The 26,379-nt window shown below is 43.1% G+C and overlaps 1 protein-coding gene across 2 annotated transcripts in view; it reads left to right on the top strand.

Moving 5' to 3' along the window:
* Positions 1-25,863, top strand: part of arhgef10 (Rho guanine nucleotide exchange factor (GEF) 10) — a 423,195-nt gene extending 397,332 nt beyond the window's left edge. For both annotated transcript variants that reach the window (XM_070884917.1, XM_070884916.1), the window contains 2 exons: positions 7,850-7,972; positions 23,220-25,863. In XM_070884917.1, the coding sequence (XP_070741018.1) occupies positions 7,850-7,972; positions 23,220-23,752 (656 nt within the window). In that variant the 3' untranslated portion in view covers positions 23,753-25,863. The remainder of the gene's footprint in view (positions 1-7,849; positions 7,973-23,219) is intronic.
* The last annotated feature ends 516 nt before the right edge of the window (positions 25,864-26,379 follow it).

Genomic DNA, 26,379 nt, shown 5'->3' with positions numbered 1-26,379 from the left:
TACCTTGAGTCCCATTAGCCTGTCCAGCACTACCCCCCTAGTGATAATGATTGTCTCAAGGTCCTCCCTTCCCACATTCCCGTGACCAGCAATTTTTGGCATGGTTTTTGTGTCTTCCAATGTGAAGACCGAAGCAAAATAATTGTTTAAGGTCTCAGCCATTTCCACATTTCCCATTATTAAATCCCCCTTCTCATCTTCTAACATTTACTTTAGTCACTCTCTTTCGTTTTATATATCGGTAAAAGCTTTTACTCTCTGTTTTTATGTTTTGCGCAAGTTTACTTTCGTAATCTATCTTTCCTTTCTTTATTGCTTTCTTAGTCATTCTTTGTTGTCGTTTAAAATTTTCCCAATCTTCTAGTTTCCCACTAACCTTGGCCACCTTATACGCATTGGTTTTTAATTTGATACTCTCCTTTATTTCCTTGGTTATCCACGGCTGGTTATCCCTTCTCTTCCCGCTCTTTTTTTTCACTGGAATATATTTTTGTTGAGCACTATGAAAGAGCTCCTTAAAAATCCTCCACTGTTCCTCAATTGTGCCACTGTTTAGTCTGTGTTCCCAGTCTACTTTAGCCAACTCTGCCCTCATCCCACTGTAGTCCCCTTTGTTTAAGCATAGTACGCTCGTTTGAGACACTACTTCCTCACCCTCAATCTGTATTACAAATTCAACCATACTGTGATCACTCATTCCGAGAGGATCTTTTACGAGGAGATCGTTTATTATTCCTGACTCATTACACAGGACCAGATCTAAGATAGCTTGCTCCCTTGTAGGTTCTGTAACATACTGTTCTAAGAAACAATCTCGTATGCATTCTATGAAATCCTCCTCCAGGCTACCCCATGCGATTTGATTTGACCAAGCTATATGTAGGTTAAAATCCCCCATGATTACTGCCGTTCCTTTTTCACATGCCTCCATTATTCCCTTGATTATTGTCCGCCCCACCATGAAGTTATTATTTTTGGGCCTATAAACTACGCCCACCAGTGACTTTTTCCCCTTACTATCTCTAATCTCCACCCACAATGATTCAACATTTTGTTCATTCGAGCCAATATCATCTCTTACAACTGCTCTGATATCATCCTTTATTAACAGAGCTACCCCACCTCCTTTCCCTTCTTGTCTATCCTTCTGAATTGTCAGACACCCCTGTATGTTTAATTCCCAGTCTTGGTCACCCTGCAACCACGTTTCTGTAATGGCCACTAAATCATACCCATTTGTAATGATTTGTGCCGTCAACTCATTTACTTTATTTCGAATGCTGCGTGCGTTTAGGTAGAGTGTTTTAATACTAGTTTTTAAACCATGATTTTTAGTTTTGACCCCTCCTGCAGCCCCCTTATATTCATACATATTGTCCCTTCCTATCACCTTGTGGTTTACACTTACCTCAGTGCTACTCTGCTCTGTTGCCTCCTGCCTTTTGCATTCTTTCTTGGGGTCCTGTTCATCTGAGCTCTCACCCACTCTAACTAGCTCAGAGCCCTCTCCTGGGTTCCAAATACTCCTCGCATTGAGGCACAGAGCTTTCAGGCTTGCCTTTTTATTACACTTTGACCCTTTAGAATTTTGCTGTACAGTGGCCCTTTTTGTTTTTTGCCTTGGGTTTCTCTGCTCTCCACTTTTCCTCATCTCCTTTCTGTCTTTTGCTTCTGTCTCCATTTTGTTTCCCTCTGTCTCCCTGCATTGGTTCCCATCCCCCTGCCATATTAGTTTAACTCTTCCCCAACAGCACTAGCAAACACTCCCCCTAGGACATTGGTTCCGGTCCTGCTCAGGTGCAAACCGTCCGGTTTGTACTGGTTCCACCTCCCCCAGAACCGGTTCCAATGTCCCAGGAATTTGAGTCCCTCCCTGCTGCACTACTGCTCAAGCCGCATATTCATCTGAGCTATCCTGCGATTCCTACTCTGACTAGCACGTGGCACTGGTAGCAATCCCGAGATTACTACTTTTGAGGTCCTACTTTTTAATTTAGCTCCTAGCTCCTTAAATTCGTCTCGTAGGACCTCATCCCTTTTTTTACCTATGTCGTTGGTACCATTGTGCACCATGACAACTGGCTGTTCTCCCTCCCTTTTTAGAATGTGGAAGACACTCCTCACCTGGTCACCCAGGTATATAAAGGGCGGTCCCACGCAGGGTCATCGCTTCTTGGTCCTGTGAATAAAGGTTCAGGTCATGGACCTTGTCCATAGAATGAGCCTAGTGTGGATTTGTGGTATTGTGTAAGACTTTACATTGGCGACGAGAAAGGGGAATCAACGTCCCACGAGAATGGCCACTGGCAGCACAGATGAACGGTACTGTGTTGGTGAGGACTGGGACAATTTCATTGAGAGGCTCCAGCAGAGTTTTGTCACTAAGGACTGGCTGGGAGACGCAGCGGCCGACAAGCGAAGGACTCATCTGCTGACCAGTTGTGGACCTAAGACTTATGTGCTCATGAAAGACCTGCTAGCACCCGAGAAGCCAGCGAACAAAACCTTCGAAGAGCTCAGCAAACTAATCGGTGAGCACCTCAAACCGGCGAGCAACGTACACTTGGCCCGACACAGATTCTATACACACCGACATCGGGAAAGACAGAGCATACAGGATTTCATTGTGGACTTCCGGCGCTTGGCCAGCCTCTAAGTTCACAGACACCTGCAGAGGGGAGATACTAAGGGATTTCTTTATTGAGGGCATCGATCATGCTGAGATTTTCAGAAAGCTAATTGAGACCAAGAACTTGACCTTGGAAGTGGTGGCGTTGATGGTTCAGACTTTTATGGTGGGGGAGGAGGAAACCAAGATAATATACGCGCACAATTCTGCCTCCAACGTGGCGATGGATCAGGGAGTCAATATCATAAACGTGACACAGAGCCCCGCAGGTAGGCAAGGGCAGTTTGAGATACCCCAGGTAGCAATAGGCCCAAGAGTAAGTCTCCAACAGAGACAATGGCAGGCTGAACGGACATTTACGCCCGCCCAGTTGACAATGCGGCCCGGGATGGGGCCATTGACACCCACTAACAGGGTGCTCAAGAGCAGTCAAAGGGACAATCAGTGAGGAATACCTTGTAACAGTTCTTTTGTTCACAACAATGGGAATCTCAGTTCATGCTGGAGGTGTGGGGGCAGACATGTTGCCAGGACTTGCAGGTTTCAACAGTTCGTCTGCAGAAATTGTAACCTCAGTGGCCATTTAGCCAGAATGTGCAGAAAGCCTGTAACCAGGCTAATATACGAGGCGAATGAACCAGATGAGGGGTCTGCAAGGCAGAATGATGCTTGGGGCAAATCAATGGACGCTGAAGTTCAGCGGGTTCATGTGGCAAACATTCACAGCTCATATACCAAAAAGCCACCTATGATGATGAAAGTCCTATTAAACAGCATCCCTGTACACATGGAGCTGGACACGGGGGCCAGCCAGTCACTCATGAGTGTTCATTTGAAAAGCTATGGCCACTCAAAGCCAGCAGACCCAAACTAGAATGCATTGTAAGGACATTACAGGCCCCAACTGAAGTATTGTGTACAATTCTGGGCACCACACTTTAGGAAGGATGTGAAGGCCTTCGAGGAAGTGCAGGAAAGATTTACGAGAATGATTCCAGGGATGAGGAACTTCCATTACGTGGAAACACTGGAGAAGCTGGGTCTGATCAGAGAACTGTGTAGTTTTAGCGTAACGACTTCTACATTACAACAGTGAATACATTTCAGAAAGTACTTCATTGGCTGTAAAACGCTTTGGGACGTCCGGTGGTCGTGAAAGGCGCTATATAAATGTAAGTCTCTTAATTTTCTGACTTCGACTTCACTGATTTAGCAATATAAGGCAGCGTTCTTTTACTATATTGATTGTTGCTCCACAGTGACGAGATGAAAATTGCTGAGTCCACTGAAGTCACTTGATATCTTTCAATTTCATTCTTAATTCCACACCATTCATAGAGTGTGCACATTGCTCATCTTTTTTCTTCCAGTGTTCAGTGTCTTGCGCTTAACCATGTTAAATTTAATCTACTACTGTTCTGCCCATTTACAGATTTTATTTAATTCCTTTTGTTGGTCCTTAGCTGTCTCCTCAGAATTGACTGTCTCCCATCTCCGCTTAGTTTAACGTTACTTGCCAGTGAATTTCTTGGTCCAAATTTTTGATGTAAATTGTGTCATTTTTTTCATTGCTCACACTACCCTGTGACCTTGGAGTGAGACGGTCAGTTGCTGTTGAATTAGAAGCAGGTTACAGCTAGACTGACTCTGCCTAAACTCATTTTGCAATGGAGTTTTCCAGACAGACAGACAGTGGCTCCAGAGGTGTGTGTCTAACCAGCCAGTCCCGTATTTATATATTTCGAAAGAAAACCCGCGAGATACTAGTTTCCTTTTGTAATGCTTTACTTAGTATGTAAAGCTGTTCCATATAATGCTATCCATAAACAGTAGAGTCCTACCTAAGGCAATTAGTACTGTGTTGAACCCTACCTTTTTTTAAACTGATGATATAGCTGGTTCGGAATGAGATTGATGTTTATAAGGGTAAGTGGAGATGAAGTTGATTGCATGAATACAGTGAAGTATATGGTGATTCTGCGCAGTTGGGATCAGGCAAAGGAAGACAGCTGATCAAGGGATCAGCAATGTAAGATGTTGACAGCACCTCCCAAACCCGCGACCTCTACCACCTAGAAGGACAAGGGCAGCAGGCGCATGGAAGTTCTCCTCCAAGTTAATCACCATCCTGACTTGGAAATATATCGCCGTTCCTTCATCATCGCTGGCTCAAAGTCCTGGAACTCCTTCTGTAACAGCACTATGGGAGTACTTTCACCACACAAACTGCAGCAGTTCACAAAGGCGGATCACACACCTTCTAAATGGCAATTAGGGATGGGCAATAAATGCTGGCCTTGCCAGCGACGCCCACATCCCGGAACTAATAAAATAAAAGATATTATGGAGTCTTGCCTGATTCATCTTTGTGGGGATTAGAAGACAGAGATAAACTTTATAACAACCTTTCTTCAAAAATTAGAGTGGGTAGAGTGAATGATGGAGAAGACTAGTACACTTTCTGTGGGAAAGGTTTGATGAGTTGAATAGCCTATTCTTCTTTCATGATTCTGATGTACTAGTACAAAAGAAGCAATGTACAGGAGACATCCGATCTGGAAATCTGTTCATCTGGCCTAGAAATTGTGCAGAAAAGCATGAAGATCCATTGTGAAACAGACGTGAAACCTAGTTCAGTTGCCATATCGGACATATTTTGTTTCAGCTATGAATTCTCCGAAAGTTACTTTATATTTTTTTCCGTCCAATTGTAGAGTAACAAAATGTTGATACTTCGGTTGCAGATGTTTCCTGCCTTGGAAATGTCCTTCGATTTGTGAAATATGTGCTGTTTCCTGTTGTGTTCAGCTAAGTTAATCATCTAGCAGTACATCGTCGTCCTTGTTTAACTACTGGTACTGTATGTCTGGTCTTCATCTTTTGTTGCATGGTTTGCTTTTGAAGATAAAAAACTTGAATGTGTAAAGGGGATGAGTTATAAGGAAGGATATTTAAAGCTCAAACTCCGCAGCCTATAAAAGAAGGCATACTCGTCACGGTATACGTTTAAAAAAAAATTATGTAAGCGAGACGCAGATTATAACAATGCAAACCATGAAAGATGATCAGGAACTCTGGGGAGAGAAGGTTGGGAACTTGGGTTTGGAGGGGTTGAAGAGGAATTTGTGGGCGGGGGGGGGGGGGGGGTGGTGAGTGAAAAAGGTCCAGAGCTTTGGTGGGGGGTGGCGAGGAGAAGATCAGGAATTCTGGGGGTTGGGGGAGGGTGGTGATGTGGGTAGTAAAAGCACAGAGAACAGTGGGAATGGGGGAAGATCATAATCTAGGTCTAAAGGGGGAGAGTTGAGAGTGAGAACATGATCCAGATGGGAAGACCGATCACGTTCTCACCCCTCTGTTAGATGTGGATCACATTCTTTCAACCACATGAATTAGTGAATCCCTTCCCACACACTGAGCAGGTGAACTGCCTCCCCCCAGTGTGAACTTGCTGGTGTGTCAAAAGGTTGGATACACACACGCACCCCACAGATGCCCCCGTACGCACGTCCCTTCATTCTGAATGATAGAATTTTTATCATTTCCAGAGGAAAAAAATAACGAAACTCCAAAGAAGTAACTAACCCACTAATTAGAATATAAAGTATTTTATTTTACCAGCCAAGGGCAACTATAATTACAATTGCAGAATAACAGAGGATCTTTACAAAGCTAAATACAGTTCCACTTTCTGTAGGTTGTATGATGAGACTGGATCAAATTGCATATGGCAGACAGAATCAAATTACACATTCCACGCAAACTGTTTTGTGTTTTGTCCTCCTCCAAGAGTACCAATCAGAAATCTGGTCTGTCCACAGCATTGACCCTTGCTACAACCTCCTCCAATAACTTTTGCACCAGGTTTTGGGAAGAGCATTCGTCCCATAAATTCTGTTCCTCCTCCCTCACTCTTTCCAGAAGGGTTTGCAATGCCTGGTCATTAAACTATGCGGCCTTCTGGGAGGCTCCATTGTTCAGGAATATAGTTGCAAAAACAGCTGTTCTGTGCTCCACTGTTATTTTTGTGGGATTGAATGGTTGCTTATTGCAATTAACGAGTGTGAGCCCAGTCGTGACTGCTGCTTCATTGGATGGCCTGTTGTGTAGAAATACATGTTTTAGTGCAACTCCTTAAAAGGCAACATTCTGGCTTAACGAGAGTGCTTTGTGATGCTCAAATAGCTTAAGCAGCCTTCAACACCACTGGTGATTTCTCTTTCCTGATTAGCATTGCTCACATCTTTCAGTTGCTTGCTCTAGAATTAACCATTTGCCAATTATCCCCGTTGAATAGCTTTATCCACTTTGTTAAAAGATGCCATTCTTTTGACTCTCCTTGCATTGTCGCTCATTATTTGGCCTTTCTCCTATTTCCTTGTTAGATATTTTGCTTTGTCTTCCCGGGTCAAGTTTTGAATATGCCAGCCGATCTCCTGTGGATTTGCTTGCGCTAAATCAGAGATTGTGCTGCTCTCTCACCACTTACAGTGACATATTATTCAAAATATTCAAGTAACCTGAGTATTAGGAAAAGAGCTCCCAACAATTCATCCACCCATAGCTGCAGTCCAACTGTGCTTCATTCGTTGTATTTATATGGTCTTAGTTCTTTATTTGGAAGGTTATCTGCATTTTTTTTCACTTTTGATTCATGCATTTCCCACCTGTTCAGTCATGGTGTATTGCTATTTTATGAATACAAAATTTGAGCCAATCAACTGAAAACATGATGCAGATCTTTGCAAAAGTTGGCCATCAATGCTATTCTATTGGGACCATAAGCCCCAATGGATAAGGGGAATGAGCAGGCAACCAAGAGTACCAACATTTTGATCTCAATGGTATAGCAGTACTCTAAGGACAGACAAGTTAAAGAAATACCTTGCATTTATATAGCACCTTTCATGACCTCAAGATGTTCCAAAGCACTTTACAGTCAATGAAGTACTTTTTGAAGTGTAGTTACTACTGTATTTGGAGCAATAGTGATAACAGGAAAGATACAAATAATAAAATAAAAATATAGTTTTACTCACCAAGAATAGATAAAACACAAATAACAATAGAAGTTGTACAATGAGTTGTCCTTTCAGCAAGACTTTTGTCCTGTGAAAATTCTGACAGAATGGTGAATAATAGAAATGCAGTTAATGGTGTTCCAATGTAATTGTTTTACTGGATTTAACATATTTCCATGTTTGTTTTTGTCTGATATTTCAGGGCAGCAGCGGGTTACTGTGACCAGTCTCCTCGTGTGTCATGGTTTGCTTTTGGTTGGAACCAATCTGGGTATCATTGTGGCTCTGCCAGTTCCTCGGCTACAGGGAATACCTAAAGTTACAGGTGAGACTTTTTGGGAAATATTATATGTCCTATGTAGATTGAAATAACATGCATGAAAATAAGAGTCATTTATAGTAAAACAATTATTGAAATGAAGAACTTTTGTGTAGAAAATTACATTACATTTGGAAAAAACAACTCACCAAAGTCGGATTTGGGACACCCAGAACTATATTTCTCTCTCTCTCTCTCTCTCTCTCTCTCTCTCTCTCTCTCTCTCTCTCTCTCTCTCTCTCTCTCTCATATATAATATATATTATTTATATATATATATAATATATATATATATAAAAAAAGTTCAAGAAAATTATTTTACTAAATTGTTGTTGGTTTATAATAATTTAATGTTTTAAAAATGATTGAACTTCACACACGCACAAACCTCTTTCCTTCGACAAATGAAATTCTTGTTAATTCATCTCATCTTTAACTAGGTTCCTGGCACACAACTGTTCGCCTTCAATAAGGAACAGAGCCCTGTGAATAATCAGAGTGGAGTAAAACTATCTGCCTGTAACAGATAAGAGAGCATCAAGCTTACATCTGTCTTTAGTGTTATTAGCAATAGCTATACATCAATGTCTTGTATCAAAACAGGAAAACATGATGATATTTTCCATGGCTAATTAAACCGGTTAATAAGAAACACAGACAGGTTTGAAATTCCGATTTTAACCAAAAGTGGGCGGATGCCTATTTCTGTAGTGAATGACCCATTAATGAAATGGTGAGAGCACGTAGAAGGCGAACACCTTGTAAGTGAAACAGTTAGAAAAAAAAGGATGGCAATGTCGTGATGGGTGTGGGCCATCATGGATTGTATCCAGGGGCAGAGCATTTGCACTATGTCAGAAAAGTGATTCTCTGGAGCAGAGGGTCTCTGTGTTCCAGAAGCAATTAGTCACACCCTGCAGTATTAGAGAAGATGAGGAGGCCCTAGACTGTGATTTTTAGAATTTGGCCACCCTGAAAGCAGTGCTATATAATTCAGGACATAGACAGTGTAGAGAGAGAGAGAGAGGGAGGTGGATGTTCATCTGCAGGGTTGGCAGAGGGAGATGGTATTATCAGGTGCAGGAAACTCCTGCCTTACTGGGACTGTCCAATAGATATTAGTGTTGGATAAGTATGAGGTGGAGAGTGACTCAGGAGGGTAGTTCTGAGCAATATTGTAGCATTGCGGAATAAGGTAGAACCAAGGAGATAGGAGGGAGGTGGGTCACAGGAAACGGGAGCAATGGGAGATTGTATAGTTAGGGGAATAGACAGCTTTTGTTAAGGTCATGACCGGTACACCCAAATGATCTGGTGCCAGGGTGAAGGACATCACAGAATGAATGTAACAACTTCTGGGTGGGTAAAGTGAGGTAGCCAAAGGTTGGATAGAAGTACGTTTGAGATCTTGCAGAGGAAATTGAAAGAAAGAAAGACTTGTATTTATATAGCGCATTTCATGACCTCAGGATGTCCCAAAGCACTTTACAGCCAATGAAGTACTTTTGAAGTGTAGTCACTGTTGGAATATGGGAAATGCTGCAGCCAATTTTCACACAGAAAATTCCCAAAAAGCAGCAATGTGATAATGACCAGATAATCTGTTTTAATAATGTTGATTGAGGGATAAATATTGGCCAGGACACTGAGGTTAACTCCCCTGATCTACTTCAAAATAGTGCCATGGGATCTTTTACGTCCACCTGAGAGAGCAGACGGGGCCTCGGTTTAACATCTCATCATAAAGACGGCACCTCTGACAGTGCATCACTCCCTCAGTACTGCACAGGCGTGTTTAAGTATCTGGAGTGGGACTTAGTGAAGGATTTAAGCACCTGATTGAAAAACAAAACCACAGAGCTGATTATCTGATTAAGGAGAGGAAGCTTAGCAAAGTAAGTAGCTCTGGTGCAGGAGGGAAGAATTCATGTTTTGGGGACATTGAAATGAGTTCTGAAACAAGAGAAGGCTACACTTAAGGGATTGCCTTCACTTGAACTGAAGTGGAACTATTATCCTTGCAGAGAAAGTAAATGGAGCAGTGGGAAAGATTTAAACCAATATGGCAGAGGGAGTGGAAGCAGAAGATTGAGCTGAAATAAATAGAGAGAAAGTACCATCAAAGGAGATATGGAAGGAAAGAGGCTTTGAGATAATGAGATAAAAACACTGTTATAAAAGGGGTAAAGCATATCAAAAAAATAAATTAAAAATGTTTTAAAAAAGATTGGAATGAGGCTTGAGTGGTATGTATGTGAATGCACAAAACAAAATTGGAGAGTTAGAAACATTAATAACTGGAGGGATGTGATCTGGAATCTATAAGGGCGAAGTGACTGGTTTGGGCAAAACTGGGAACTTAATATTCCTGATTGTAGCATTTTCAGGAGAGATAGCAAGAGGGAAAGGGGGTGTGGAGTGGCAGTGTTAGTAAAGGATTCCATCACAGCCATTGAACATAAAGTTATGCTGGGGTTGTGCTATCTGCTATGTGTATAGCATTATAAAAAAAAAAGGAAGGGAAATGCTACAGTTCTCGGCATGCATTAAAGACCACCAATAATGGAGATGAGATAGAGGCATTTCCCCTGAGGCCGCAGTTTAGTGCTGCTTTAGTATAACTATAGTTTCAGTGGAAGGTCATATGATACAGTAGTAACTTATTTTGAAGTGCACTATACCTGTCAAAGACTCTGCAATGTATGATTTACTGAAGTTTTCAAAGCAGAATTTCAGAGATGTGTAATGTAGGCAATAAGATTGCCAGTAAACGGTCATGCCAAAAACCATACTGATCATAGATCAAGACAGAACTTTTATAGTAATAGGTAATTTGAAAGCAACATCCATGTAATGTTAGAAAATGCCGATATGATGCAATAATGGGATAGCTTGAAGAGTTTGCAGGATTACCTTTCTCGGATACAGTACATTGCCAGGAGAGAAAGGCAGACTAAGGGTATGAGAGTGACAAGTTGGCACAGGACAGGAAAGGCTGGATTTTAGGCTTTTCTGTTTTCGGGTTGATAAAGGCGGCGGGGCGGGAAAGTTGGCGGCTGGGAATAGTTTGCATCTTAGTTAAGTTTGGGCATCAGGGCCCTGTGTCAGAGGGTGCAGCACTAAGGGAGGCATTGGACACCTCGCTTGGTGCAAGAATGGGAAGCTCCTGAACTAAACAGCTAGCCAGGGAGTGCTCCAAAAGAGGCCTGGGGGGGGGACAGAAACCTAATGCAAACACAAAAACATTCCCAGACATTGCCCACACCACCGCAACACAAGTCGCACAAAAAATTACAACAAAAACCAATCGCACTTACTTTTGGAGTCCATTGCCTTCCTCTCTGCTGATGGGATCATTGGACCGCTCCGATTTCCCAGGCGGTCATTGTGGGCGCACTTCCGGGTGGAAGGGTCGGGCAGGAGCTTAAAACTCACGCCAGTGTCGCAACCAGAGGCGTTACACACCGGGCGCAGCTCTTCCGGGCAGTGCTGCTCAGCGCCGCAGCAAAACCTGACCGGAGGATCACTGTGAGGCGCTGAAGACCTCACCACCGCCTTTCAAACCGCTCTGTGACGAAACCTGGAGTGCCAAGGTCTGGAAAATCCAGCCCAACATTTGGGAATGTACATTTTCCAGATGATGGAAAGAGGTTCTTGCTGGAGTGGAGGGGCCTACAGACATGGTGAGGATAAAAGTTAATGTTGCTTGTAATGTTAGAAGAACAAAATGGACCAATGGGGTTCTCTTTCTTTTTATGAAGATCACCAGTGTTAGAGAAGAAAAATCAGCCAAATAGGTCACCTTTCTCTATACTATTAAAAGCATGGATTTAGCTGAGTATCTGTGAAATCTATTCCTGTCAGATATTACAGTCCATGCTGGCATTTATGCTCTACTTGAGCCTCCTCCCATCTTTCCTCATCTAAATCTATCAGCATAACCCTCTATTCCCTTCTACCTAAATGCTTGTCTAGCCTCCCCTTAAATGCATCTATATTATTTGCTTCAACCATTCCCTGTGGTAGCGTGTTCCACATTCTCACCATTCTTTGGGTTAAGAAGTTTCTTCTGAATTCCCTATTGGATTTCTTGGTGACTATCTTATACTGATGGCCTCTAGTTATGCTCTTCCCCACATGTGGGAATATTCTCTCTCTATCCAATCTATCAAAACCTTTCATAATATTAAAGACCTCTATTGGGTCACCCCTTAGCCTTTTTTCAAGAGACAAGAGAACCAGCCTGTTCATCCTTTCCTGATGTGCATACCCTTGCATTTCTGGTATCAACCTTGTAAATCTTCTCTGCACCCTCTCCAATGCCTCTATATCCTTTTTATAATAAGGTGACCAGAACTGTACACAGTATTCCAAGTGTGGTCTAACCAAGGTATGAAATAATCCCTGGAGAACTGCTGTATTAAAGAGGAAGTAATTGTATCCTTAAATGATCAATAAGGTGCAAGACTACATCCAGCCATTCCTTTCAGTGTTTCCTATATAGAAAGATAGAAACATAGAAAATAGGTGCAGGAGTAGGCCATTCAGCCCTTCTAGCCTGCACCGCCATTCAATGAGTTCATGGCTGAACATGCAACTTCAGTACCCCCTTCCTGCTTTCTCGCCATACCCCTTGATCCCCGAGTAGTAAGGACTTCATCTAACTCCCTTTTGAATATATTTAGTGAATTGGCCTCAACTACTTTCTGTGGTAGAGAATTCCACAGGTTCACCACTCTCTGGGTGAAGAAGTTTCTCCTCATCTCGGTCCTAAATGGCTTACCCCTTATCCTTAGACTGTGACCCCTGGTTCTAGACTTCGCCAATATTGGGAACATTCTTCTTGCATCTAACCTGTCTAAACCCGTCAGAATTTTAAACGTTTCTATGAGGTCCCCTCTCATTCTTCTGAACTCCAGTGAATACAAGCCCAGTTGATCCAGTCTTTCTTGATAGGTCAGTCCCAACATCCCGGGAATCGGTCTGGTGAATCTTCGCTGCACTCCCTCAATAGCAAGAATGTCCTTCCTCAAGTTAGGAGACCAAAACTGTACACAATACTCCAGGTGTGGCCTCACCAAGGCCCTGTACAACTGTAGCAACACCTCCCTGCCCCTGTACTCAAATCCCCTCGCTATGAAGGCCAACATGCCATTTGCTTTCTTAACCGCCTGCTGTACCTGCATGCCAACCTTCAATGACTGATGTACCATGACACCCAGGCCTCGTTGCACCTCACCTTTTCCTAATCTGTCACCATTCAGATAATAGTCTGTCTCTCTGTTTTTACCACCAAAGTGGATAACCTCACATTTATCCACATTATACTTCATCTGCCATGCATTTGCCCACTCACCTAACCTATCCAAGTCGCTCTGCAGCCTCATAGCATCCTCCTCGCAGCTCACACTGCCACCCAACTTAGTGTCATCCGCAAATTTGGAGATACTACATTTAATCCCCTCGTCTAAATCATTAATGTACAATGTAAACAGCTGGGGCACCAGCACGGAACCTTGAGGTACCCCACTAGTCACTGCCTGCCATTCTGAAAAGTACCCATTTACTCCTACTCTTTGCTTCCTGTCTGACAACCAGTTCTCAATCCACGTCAGCACACTACCCCCAATCCCATGTGCTTTAACTTTGCACATTAATCTCTTGTGTGGGACCTTGTCGAAAGCCTTCTGAAAGTCCAAATATACCACATCAACTGGTTCTCCCTTGTCCACTTTACTGGAAACAGCCTCAAAAAATTCCAGAAGGTTTGTCAAGCATGATTTCCCTTTCACAAATCCATGCTGACTTGGACATATCATGTCACCATTTTCCAAATGCACTGCTATGACATCCTTAATAATTGATTCCATCATTTTACCCACTACTGAGGTCAGGCTGACCGGTCTATAATCCCTGTTTTCTCTCTCCCTCCTTTTTTAAAAAGTGGTGTTACATTGGCTACCCTCCACTCGATAGGAACTGATCCAGAGTCAATGGAATGTTGGAAAATGACTGTCAATGCATCCGCTATTTCCAAGGCCACCTCCTTAAGTACTCTGGGATGCAGTCTATCAGGCCCTGGGGATTTATCGGCCTTCAATCCCATCAATTTCCCCAACACAATTTCCCAACTAATAAAGATTTCCCTCAGTTCCTCCTCCTTACTAGACCCTCTGACCCCTTTTATATCCGGAAGGTTGTTGGTGTCCTCCTTTGTGAATACTGAACCAAAGTACTTGTTCAATTGGTCTGCCATTTCTTTGTTCCCCGTTATGACTTCCCCTGATTCTGACTGCAGGGGACCTACGGTTGTCTTTACTAACCTTTTTCTCTTTACATACCTATCGAAACTTTTGCAATCCGCCTTAATGTTCCCTGCAAGCTTCTTCTCGTACTCCATTTTCCCCGCCCTAATCAAACCCTTTGTCCTCCTCTGCTGAGTTCTAAATTTCTCCCAGTCCCCGGGTTTGCTGCTATTTCTGGCCAATTTGTATCCCACTTCCTTGGCTTTAATACTATCCCTGATTTCCCTTGATAGCCACGGTTGAGCCACCTTCCCTTTTTTATTTTTACGCCAGACAGGAATGTACAATTGTTGTAGTTCATCTAAATGTCTGCCATTGCCCATCCACAGTCAACCCCTTAAGTATCATTCGCCAATCTATCCTAGCCAATTCACGCCTCATACCTTCAAAGTTACCCTTCTTTTAAGTTCTGGACCATGGTCTCTGAATTAACTGTTTCATTCTCCATCCTAATGCAGAATTCCACCATATTATGGTCACTCTTCCCCAAGGGGCCTCGCACAATGAGATTGCTAATTAATCCTCTCTCATTACACAACACCCAGTCTAAGATGGCCTCCCCCCTAGTTGGTTCCTCGACATATTGGTTTAGAAAACCATCCCTTATGCACTCCAGGAAATCCTCCTCCACCGTATTGCTTCCAGTTTGGCTCATTCATGTCTCTGCGTCTTGAATATTTAAGTACTCGTTTGCAAAACCCATTCTGAGTTATTCTGCTTCCTTAATGCAGCAAGCTGGAACATAAATGCATCAATAAGTATGCAATTTTTCACTAATTGCATATACAAGTACTGAGGTACTATACAGAAAATAAATAACATTTAGGAGTGTTGGAACAAAAGAAGATACTTAGGATGCTCCGACAATGCTATAACCCAGGAGAATGAAATTCAAGTAGTTTATTCAAATCCAGATTCAGAGTATGTGTTATCGATGGCTTTGATTAAACTCCTAAACATTATAGTTCCCAATAAAATAGTGGACGTGAGGAAAAAGTAATAGGATTTCAGGAGTAAGCACCAGCAGATGATTTGTCCGTGTTTAGCACTGCTCTTAGCATTCGCACCGCTCCAAATAAAGATCAGAAAAGCTACAAAAGACTGAGTTAGGGCAATTTCTGTTTTTGATCAGGCTTTGTTGAAGATTATTAATGATGAAGCTCTTCACAGAGTCAGTTCAGAGTGATATTTGACCTCAGGTCAGATTTGGAGTTAATGAGCTTAATGAAGAGAAAAATGTTGAAACAAACCACAGCAGTGAAAGACGTGAATAGCCCAGAGAGATTTTCTGTCCAAGAGCATGCATGTTATGCTGCTGATGGATATATCACAGTGAAGTGTGAGGAAGAAAGGGTGACTTGAAACAGACAACACAGAAGGTGCATGACTCCCCAAAGGTGCAGGACTCTCAGCAGGTATAAGCTGAAGCATTGTAGCAAAGTCAGCTACCTGAACATGGTGGAGAAGCAGTGTATCAAGGAACTTCAGCTCACATGTAAGTTTGCGACTGAGATGTGCCATCTTATCTATGACCGTGAGACAGTGAGCTATCTGCATTATCAGTGAAGGTCACCAGTACTCTCATATTTATCCCACAAGAGACATCTCAAAAGTCAACCACTTGGCTTTTGTTCAATGGATGCTTTGTTTTCTGCACAACAAAAGAATGAGAGACTAAGATGTATTAAGTTGAAGTAATTTGATTACATTATGCAGTGCTAGCTATATTTGTATTTAATGTATTTTGCTGCGGTGTTTCCCCCTCGTATTTCTCCCTATTGATTACGCATATATCCTGCTATTATATTACCTTAATTGAGGGACTATCACTGTGGATAGCTGCATAGCCTACAGGGGATCTAGAAGGCCCACTATCTGCAACTAACCGTGATGAACGGTTCTGTTCCTGTGGGAAGGTGCATTATGATTGACTTTTTTTTGCCACTAACAATTGCATTCTCGCAGACCATCGGTTTCAAAGCTATGCACCCTCATAATTCTGTTAGCCGGAGGAAATATGCATTTCTTCCTTTTTGATACTAAAGACATGTTTGATTCTTATACTGTACTATGACTGCTTTTGGTGGGGTTCTTTTAATCTTTTGTGAGCTCTGTTGTCTAGTTTTCTCTACCAAAATGTATAAGAACGTAAGAAATAGGAACAGGACTAGGCCATTTGGCCCCTCGAGCCTGCTCTGCCATTCAATAAGATCATGGCTGATCTGATCTTGGCCTCAGCTCCACTTTCCTGCCCGCTCCCCATAACCCTTGATTCACCTGTAGTTCAAAAATCTGTCTGTCTCCACCTTGAATATATTCAAATACTCAGCCTCCACAGCTCTCTGGAGTAAAGAATTCCAAAGATTCACAACCTTCTGAGAGAAGAAATTCCTCCTCATCTCCGTCTTAAATGGGCGACCCCTTATTCTGAAATTATATCCGCTAATATTGGCAATCCTCCGCCATTTATATCTGCCTTTATGGTTGAAGGTTTCATTTTCCTAAGGAATGTTCAATAGTTTGGGGACACTTGACCAACTTTGCATTAAGTGATAGAAAATAATTGCTTTGCTGAGAAATGATACTTTAGAAGCATATATCACTAAAATTCTCCAAGCATCAAAGCAGTTGTAAAGAATGCAATATTTAGACAGAATAGTTGGTATTGTGTATGTAGGCACTCTGTTAATGACTCCACGAGGCAGGGGTATGTACAGACTGTAGTCCTTTATTGCAGCTCCTAGAGTGAGGACATCAAGAGGCGAGCTCCCTTTTATAGATTACCTGCAATGTACAGGGTGACCCTTAGGTCTCCAGCAGCAGCACCCTCTGGTGTACAGGTAAGGTATATACAGAGTGAAGGTACATTCAGGTCTCATGTTACAGTGCATCATTACATCATTGGCATGCATACATAACAACACTCCCAAGTCCTTATTGCCATGACCTGGGGAGGTGATCAGTGAGAGGATGTGGTGAGGGTTGTGTGAGTGCCAGGTGTGATCCCTGTGCTTGAGGCTGCCCTCATTCATTCCCCCCTCCACCCCCCCCCCCCCCACACACACACACAGACCATGTGGGTGTCACTGTTGGAGGATTCCTCAGTGGTGGAACCAGTGCAATGGGTAAGGTACATACACTGTAGAGTAGGTAAGTGGTGATGTTTGGTGATGGGCAGGGCCACAGGGCTGTGTAGGCTCCTTGTCCTCCATTGGTGGTGGAAGTCTGGTCATCCCAGGGTCCGCCAGAAAATCTGGAGGGTACTGGCCTCTCGCTCCTGGTGTTGGCCCTGGTGGGCAGGGGGTGTAGGGCCAATCTGGGGCAGGTTGCCAGTGGTGGCGGCTGTGTTGCCCATTAACCGCTGTCGCTGCAGTGGGACTGCTCCCAGTGGGTGTGTGTAAGCCCTTCCTGGGGCATCACATTTGTCCCAAAAGCCCAGGCTACATGGTCAGGTAGCCTGCTGGACCTGGGGGTCTCCCATGGAGGGATTCCTCTGGTATTTACATTGTACCTGTAGAACCCGGTGTCCTTTACCAGTCTACTTTCTGCATGCATGACACATTGGCTCGGACCACAATAGTCGATTCTATACAATTATCTTTCTTTACATTGTCACATTTAGCACTTCCAATACTTTCTTGAGTATCGGTGTCTCCATACATGGTTACATTTATCATATTAACATTTTCAGCATCATCATTTAACAGTGCCAACTTGTTGCTAACATCACTTTCACAAGCATTCGTTAAATTTTTTTCATCAGTTAATCCGGCATCACAATTTAACATTACATTTGCATACCTGCATTCGCTTACTGCACTTTTAACTTTAAAGTCCTTGACATCGCTGTGCCTAGAGTGAAACTGTCCCTTTAATTTCCTTGGATTACCGGTCTCCTTTAAGGGGGCCTTCCAATCCGGTTCACTGCTCGGTGCCATATGTCGTTCCTCCAACGCTGCCCCTCGTGGTCTGGTTGTGGCCATTTTGATTCTAGGTTCTTCGACTCGTGGTGTGGCCACCATCTTCTCGCTCTCCTCGAGGTAGGCTGTGGTGATCTTTTTCTTCTTGGGGTCGGCCACAGATGTCGGGAATCCACCTTCTTACCTCGGAGTCCTGCCACAGCCCGGAAGGTGAGGTCTGGACGTTCTGGTTGGATGATGCCATGGTGTTGTGCAGTCGAGCTGGATGGTAGGATTTCGAGGTGCAGCGATGAATCCGAGTTCGGGGTTGCGTGGGATGTCGATCGCTGGGGCCAGGAGGCCATCACCGCTCCGACCAATTTGGACCTGCTTCATCCAACTTCTTCCCAGCAGCTTGTTCATTGCGCCGCCCTGGGAGACCTGGACGTCCACGCTACCAACGACTGGGATGGTGCCTTTGGTGTAGGTGAGCAGCTTTGCCTGGATAGGAGACAGTTTTGGTCGTTCGGCAGGATTGTTCCAAAGTTTTTTGAAGGTCATCTGGCTCGCCCCTGTGTCAATCTCCATCGAAACTGGAACTCCATTGATGTCCACTTCCATCTTCCACGGGGAACTCTCGGTGGAGCAAGTATAAATTTCGTACTCTTCTTCCAGGGGTTGAGCAGCTTCGTCTTCATCAGTGTCGGAGCCTAGGTGATCAGCCAACTCTTCAGCGACGCGGTGAGTAAAGCTTTTTCTGCACATTCTCTGAAGGTGACCTTTCGCGTTGCAGCCTTTGCAGGTATAGTCTTTGTATCGGCACTGGTGGGCCCAGTGGTTTCCTCCACAGCGCCAGCACAGGGCTAGCCGGTTGGCCCCATGTGGCAGACTTAGGGTTGCGGGACTTGGGGCAGCATTTCTGCCTTTTGAAAGTCGCCATTCTGTTCACTGCACTCGTCGGTTTCGAGACCTGGCTGTGGGTCATCATTTGTTTGGAGTCACAGACTGAAATCATGAAGGCCGGGCTCACTTTGATTGCCTTCTGCAGGGTGACTGTGATGTCCGCAGAGAGCAGTTTGTGGAGGAGGCCCTCGTGGCCGATTCCAATAACAAATATGTCCCTTGGTGCTTCGGTGAGGTGGTTGCCAAAATCACATGGTGCAGCCAACCTTCTTAAATCGGCAGCATACTTAGCAATTTTTTGGCCTTTGGGTTGCCGGTGAGTGTGAAACCAGTGCCTGGCTATGAGGATGCTCTCTTTGGGTTTCAGTTGCTCTTGTATTAAGGTTACGAGTTCCTCATAGCTCTTGGTTGTTGTCTTCAATGGGGCTAGTAGGTCCCTGACGAGGCCGTGGATAGTGGGCCCACAACTACTAAGCAGGATGGCCCTGCGCTTGTTCGCCAGTGTGGCCGGTGAGTCCCCATCCAGGTCGTTGGCGATGAAGTGTTCTAACCTTTCCACGAAGGTGTCCCAATTTTCCCTATCAGTGAGTTGTTGGACGTTGCTGAGATTAGACATGTTGTGCGTGGAATTCGTAACCTCGTCGCCAGTTATTGTGTATGTAGGCACTCTGTTAATGACTCCACGAGGCAGGGGTATGGCACTTGAACTGTACAGACTGTAGTCCTTTATTGTAGCTCCGAGAGTGAGGACACCAAGAGGTGAACTCCCTTTTATACTTGGTTACCTGCAGTGTACAGGTGACCCTTAGGTTTCCAGCAGCAGCACCCTCTGCTGTACAGGTAAGGTTTATACAGGGTGAAGGTACATTCGGGTCTAGTGTTACAGTACATCATTACATAATTGACGTGCATACATAACAGTTGGGTAATAGCAGCAGATAATAATTGCTATCTGCTCAGTAATTGCTAGCAATGGACCTCATGAATGATTTGGATCTATGTAAGAACTATCACATACTTAAGTTTGTATGTATAGAATATCATGTTCAGAAGGTTATTTTGTCATAAATGTGATTTTCACCATCCATTTTAAATAACTAATAAGAATGAATTGACAATTCCTAATTGATGCAGTGGTATAAACATTAGAAACTGATTTCAAAGCAAGCTTAGTAATTAATGTAACTATATACATGTGCAAATACCAATTAAATGTCATTCATTTTCATCCATGTCCACTTTCTGGTAGCTTTCGATGCCACATCTTCTTGTTTGTGATCTTTTCCTGTATTTTGATTGCTATTTCGTTTTCTATATTGTGTTCAAATATTCTTTGCTATCTATATTTAATGAAGAATTATAGTGGTTGTGTTTGTTCTCCTTTTGTCAGTATATTTTGCTTTAGGTAGACTTATACGATAGCCATGCAATTTGGCATAACTCTAACCCCCTCACAACAAAATACTCCACCGGAGATTTTCTTCTGTACAATTTTCACTTAGGAGGACTTTCGCATTTGTTTCTAAGGAAGAATGCTCGGAGATTATAATTTCATTAATACAGTGCTTCACAGCTGAGCTGACAAACAACTTTGGTTAAAATATTATGGGTCCAAAATTGCCCCTTTTGTGCACCCCATTAGTGCCTCTGGGAGGCCTTTTTGCCCAGAGGTAGGCAGCGGTCGCACCTTGGGTGAAATTGCGGCGGAGGTTTTGGGGGCAAGGTGCTGGTAGCACCGCGCCCCACGATTGTTGTCCCAGGCCGGTGGTGATGACATCATCAGCCATGCGCGACGACTTCTTTGCGCCCTGCGCCGATGCCTTTGTGTCCCGCGGGGGAGTTTTGCCCTGTGAGCCGCGAGGCTGGCACAGGCGGATGTCAACGGCAGCTTTGTGGGGTGAGAACCTGGCGAACATCTGCCACCGGGGCATCCCTTAAAGGGTGCGCCCTGGGCCACCATTTATTTTGTCAACTGACTCTTCGGTTGGCCCGACAATGGCGGCCCTCGCCTCGACTGGGCCGCCATCATGCAGCCTGGCACTCCCTTTCGGGTGCGTCCCTAGTGGCCCAGTGGCGGTCACCAAAGGGCCTGCAGAGTGCGCAGCGGCCCTCCCCTTTAAGTGAATGGGAGGGGCATTGTAGCGCATACAGAGCTTCCACGTTGCGCTGGCCTCTTCAGCAGGCCCGAGACAACGCTCCACCTTGTTTGAGGGGCGCAAAGCCCAATTCCATGCTGGAGGCGGGACTTTCGGGCCGCGTGATAAAAGTACTGGCCCCGGAAGGATACCGCCCCCAATCGGGGCGAGGGGCAATTTCAGCCCCTATGTTTTTCAACTAAGTATATTGTTAGATATACTGACCCAGTACATATTAAAGTTGTTCATGTGCTACAAGGGCATAACAAAGCTTGGAATGAGAAAAGGCAGTTCAATTTTTGTTTCTCTCATAGAAACATAGAAAATAGGTGCAGGCGTAGGCCATTCGGCTCTTCGAGCCTGCAGCACCATTCAATAAGATCATGGCTGATCATGCAACTTCAGGACCCCATTCCTTCTTTCTCTCCATATCCCTTGATCCCTTTAGCCGTAAGGGCCACATCTAACTCCCTTTTGAATATATCTCATGAACTGGCCTCAACAACTTTCTGTGGTAGAGAATTCCACAGGTTCACAATTCTCTGAGTGAAAAAGTTTCTCCTCATCTCGGTCCTAAATGGCATACCCCTCATCCTTAGTATGTGACCACTGGTTCTGGACTTCCCCAACATCGGGAACATTCTTCCTGCATCTACCTTGTCCAATCCCATCAGAATTTTACATGTTTCTATGAGATCCCCTCTCATTCTTCTAAATTCCAGTGAATACAAGCCTAGTCGATCCAGTCTTTCTTCATATGTCAGTCCTGCCATCCCGGGAATCAGTCTGGTGAACCTTCGCTGCACTCCCTCAATAGCAAGAATGTCCTTCTTCAGATTAGAAGACCAAAACTGTACACAGTATTCAATGTGTGGCCTCACCAAGGCCCTGTACAACTGCAGTAAGACCTCCCTGCTCCTATACTCAATTCCTCTCGCTATGAAGGCCAACATGCCATTTGCCGCCTTCACTACCTGCTGTACCTGCATGCCAACTTTCAATGACTGATGTACCATGACACCCAGGTCTCGTTGCACCACCCCTTTTCCTAATCTGTCACCATTCAGATGATAATCTGCCTCTCTGTTTTTACCACCAAAGTGGATAATCTCACATTTATCTACATTATACTGCATCTGCCATGCATTTGCCCACTCACCTAATCTGTCCAAGTCACCCTGTAGCCTCTTAGCATCCTCCTCACAGTTCTCACTGCCACCCAGCTTAGTGTCATCTGCAAACTTGGAGATATTACATTCAATTCCTTTGTCTAAATCATGAATGTATATTGTAAATAGCTGGGGTCCCAGCACTGAACCTTGCGGTACCCCACTAGTCATTGCCTGCCATTCTGACAAGGATCTGTTTATTCCTACTCATTGCTTCCTGTCTGCCAAGCAGTTCTCTATCCACATCAATACATTACCCCCAATACCATGTGCTTTAATTTTGCACAGTAATCTCTTGTGTGGGACCTTGTCAAAAAGCCTTTTGAAAGTCCAAACACACCACATCCACTGGTTCTCCCTTGTCCACTCTACTCGTTACATCCTCAAAAAATTCTAGAAGATATGTCAAGCATGATTTCCCTTTCATAAATCCATGCTGACTTGAACTGATCCTGTCACTGCTTTCCAAATGTACTGTTATTACATTTTTAATAATTGATTCCAACATTTTCCCCACTGCCGAAGTCAGGCTAATCGGTCTATATATTCCTTCTTTTCTCTCTCCTTTTTAAAAAGTGGGGTTACATTAGCTACCCTCCAATCCATAGAAACTGATCCAGTTCCACACTTTGTCTCTTCCTAACTCCCATATGAATCAAGCCGATCTAGTAATATCGCTATCATACACAATTGCCTTTCTCAACAGGTGTTCATCCAGTTCCTTTTTATAGGTATCAATTAACCCAGAATTGAGCACTATTTCTGGTTATTGCTGAAGTATTCTACTTGCCTTGAAATTTGAATGTATTTAACATCACAAGTGGTCCTTTTTCTTCATGCAGGAAGGGGAATGGTATCCTACCATGCACACTGCGGTCCAGTCAGATTTCTCACGATGGCCACAGCCACTGCCACAATGATGAACGCAAATCCATCACTTACAAGCCTGTCATCTCCACTAGAAGGGAGAGACGGAGAAAAGACGGGTCGTATTGGATCACAAGCAGAATGCTCAAGCTCTTCATATGCAACCAACAAAGATAGAGGGGTTTGGCTTGGAGACTCATCAGTATCTGTTGCACAACACAGTAGTCTGTCTTCATCTACAGGATCGCTGACCTGCTCTCATCAATCCGGCTCACTGGAGCATGGCCCTGAGGACGTTGCAATCTATGAGCTCTTGAATGACCCCAGTCTCTCAAGTAAAGGTAAAAACAGTGACAATGAAAGGACAAAGAAGATGAAGATGAGTTCTGTTTTGGTCATCTCCGGAGGTCAGGGACATAAACGACTGAACAAGAAGTCCAAACAACAACGTCAAGATGAAACCATTTCCACTGTCATGATTTGGCAAATTCCATTGTTAAATATATGAGGAGTTAGTGTCCTTGTCAGTATCACTTCTTTTGGTATTTACAATCCTTTTTGGAATATATTTTGTAAAATAATGTGGGAAATGCATAAATGTTCTTACATATTTTGAACAACATGTAGCTTCTTAATGCTTATAACATGTCGGTCTGCCAGCCCATCAATATTTGCATTAGTAATGTTCAACAGTTTGTAAGAACAAAATATGTATTTTAAAAAAAGAAAAAATACAGATTTCATTCCTATTTGAAAATGAGTAAGTTTCAATAGTTTGGTTATCAATGCAATCCTGAGGCACATTCCTCTCAGGTTAGCTTTGTTCTGGAGGAGTTGAACTTGTAGCTGGCATTCCCAAGATCTTCCTTCAATGCCTGCTGTGAAAACTGAGTAGATTTCTCACTAAAGAACCCATTTCGCCTACTCCTTGGTTTAAAAATACTTAATTTTTGTAACTCAGTGCTCTGGCCAGTGTGCCCCAGATGTGAATTTTCTGGGATCTTTTATATAAAATGAGAAATTTGCCAATTACAAAAGCACCTAACACTGCAGGAATAAAAGAGTATTGCGACTGTCTTTTGGTGGAAATTTCAAATGTTGCAGATGGATTTGTTTTCCAGAATAAATCGCATTACTGCAAGGATTATATTGCTGAGTAAACTATTGAAATTTATATGTTTAAAAAAGGGTTGTTAAAACTTGAAATATGCTCGTACAAATTGAGCAGCTAATTGAACTTTTTTTAAACTGCATTTATTTGTGTAAAGGGCCATATCTAATATTGTTTCTGACCAGTATAGTACTCTGTACTGTTATTTTGAAGGTAAGTTGCATTACAGTCATTGATACTACTGCAGTTGTTGTACCAGTTGATTTAATACAGACAATTAATCATTAGCTGGAAAGGCCATTACTAACGGTAGTTATATTTCCAGTTGCCAACTCTTGCACAAACTATTACAAAATAATCATGTATATTTTACAATTTGTTTGAAGCTTTATTGATTTAAAAAATGTGGACAACATGCAAATTCTATTTCATGTTTCACTGGGCAATCCTTATAATCATTTATTATCCAATGTGAATGGTACACTTTAATTGAAATAAAAGTGGATTATTTGGGTAAACCTGAACACCGGTGAATTGAAAACTTTCCATTTCAGGTTGGGCAATTTTAGAACACCTTTCAATAAATGTCTGAGTAATATATATCACCTCACAAAGTTGGGGACTTGACAGGGTAGATGCTGAGAGGACGTTTCCCCTTGTGGGAGAATCTAGAATTAAGGGGTCGCCCATTTAAGATGGAGATGAGGAGGATTTTTCTCTCTGAGGGTCGTGAATCTTTGGAATTCTCCAACCCAGAGAGCTGTGGAGGCTGGGTAATTGAATATATTTAAGGTGGAGATAGACAGATTCTTGAACTATAGGGGAGTCCAGGGTTATGGGGAACAGGCAGGAAAGTGGAGTTCAGGCCAAGATCAGACCAACCATGATCTTATTGAATGGTGGAGCAGGCTCGAGGGGCCGTATGCCCTACACCTGTTCCTATTTCTTATGTTCTTAGAAACAACTTAATACATCAAACTTTCTTTGGAAAATCTGTTAAGTACTCAAATTTAATTTTCTGGTTAAGTAATGTGAGGTTAAATTGTCATCTGAACAATAAAAGCAATTAAAATGTTGGCAGGGCAAAGCAGGTCAATCGACATCTGAAAGAGTAAAGCTAACCCAGTTCTTGTGGGGGTGCCAAATGTTAGCTGATCTGTTGTACATTTCCAGCATTTTGTTTCTATTTCAAATATCCAGCAGTTATGGTTTTCTTTTTTACTTTCACATCAGTGAATTGCTACTCTGTAATGTTGTAGCACTGTATATCAGTGGTGTTTCTGACATGGTTTCATACTTGGTTTCAAATGCAAGTGGCCACTGTTTAGGACATTGGTTCAGTGCCGTGCTTGATCTGTTGTATCTAGTCTGTTCTATGACAATACAAAGGTTAGGGTTAAGCCTGGTAAGCATTCCTCTCAACTGTTCAAATTATATTAAAATTTCATCATGCACTCAATTTACCCACATTCAAGTATTAAAGCGCAGTCTTGCACAATTGAATTTTATTGACTAGTCTGTTCTGTTTTAGTGCATCAGTGTTATTCAATGACATTTCACAGAATGATATTGCAGTTTTAATAATGCTTTGTGTTGCGTTGCCAGCGTCACCTGTTGCAATGCAGGTTGTTTAGTGGTTACAATGCGCAGTGCAGGGTCTGGTTCTTGGGGCTGGTTCTAATGTGATGTTCTGACTTGCCCATCTTGAAAACTAGATGATACTGTTTACTTATTGGAAGTAGGGAGCAGCAAGGAAGTGCTTTATTATTTTGAAATTGAGTAATCAGCTACTTAGTTGTACAACACCCTCTGATTTTGGAAATTGAATCTGAACAGGCAATAGTTTTTAGGAATGAGCATGTCATTGAAACCATGAAAAATTTTGCGAGTTGATTTTTTTTTCACTTTTACGTGTAGAAACCCATCGTCAAACTTGACCATCTTCAAACCAAGCGCCTGATGTATCCATGCCTGTAGAGTTGTTTGGACAATACGTCGTGTGCACTCTCTACCCCACTTGTGTA

The sequence above is a fragment of the Pristiophorus japonicus genome, chromosome 7 (assembly GCF_044704955.1).
Source record: "Pristiophorus japonicus isolate sPriJap1 chromosome 7, sPriJap1.hap1, whole genome shotgun sequence".
In the NCBI taxonomy this organism is placed as follows: Eukaryota; Metazoa; Chordata; class Chondrichthyes; family Pristiophoridae; genus Pristiophorus; species Pristiophorus japonicus.
The sequence above is the reverse complement of the archived record's forward strand: the minus strand, read 5'-3'. Positions and strand labels throughout refer to the sequence as shown.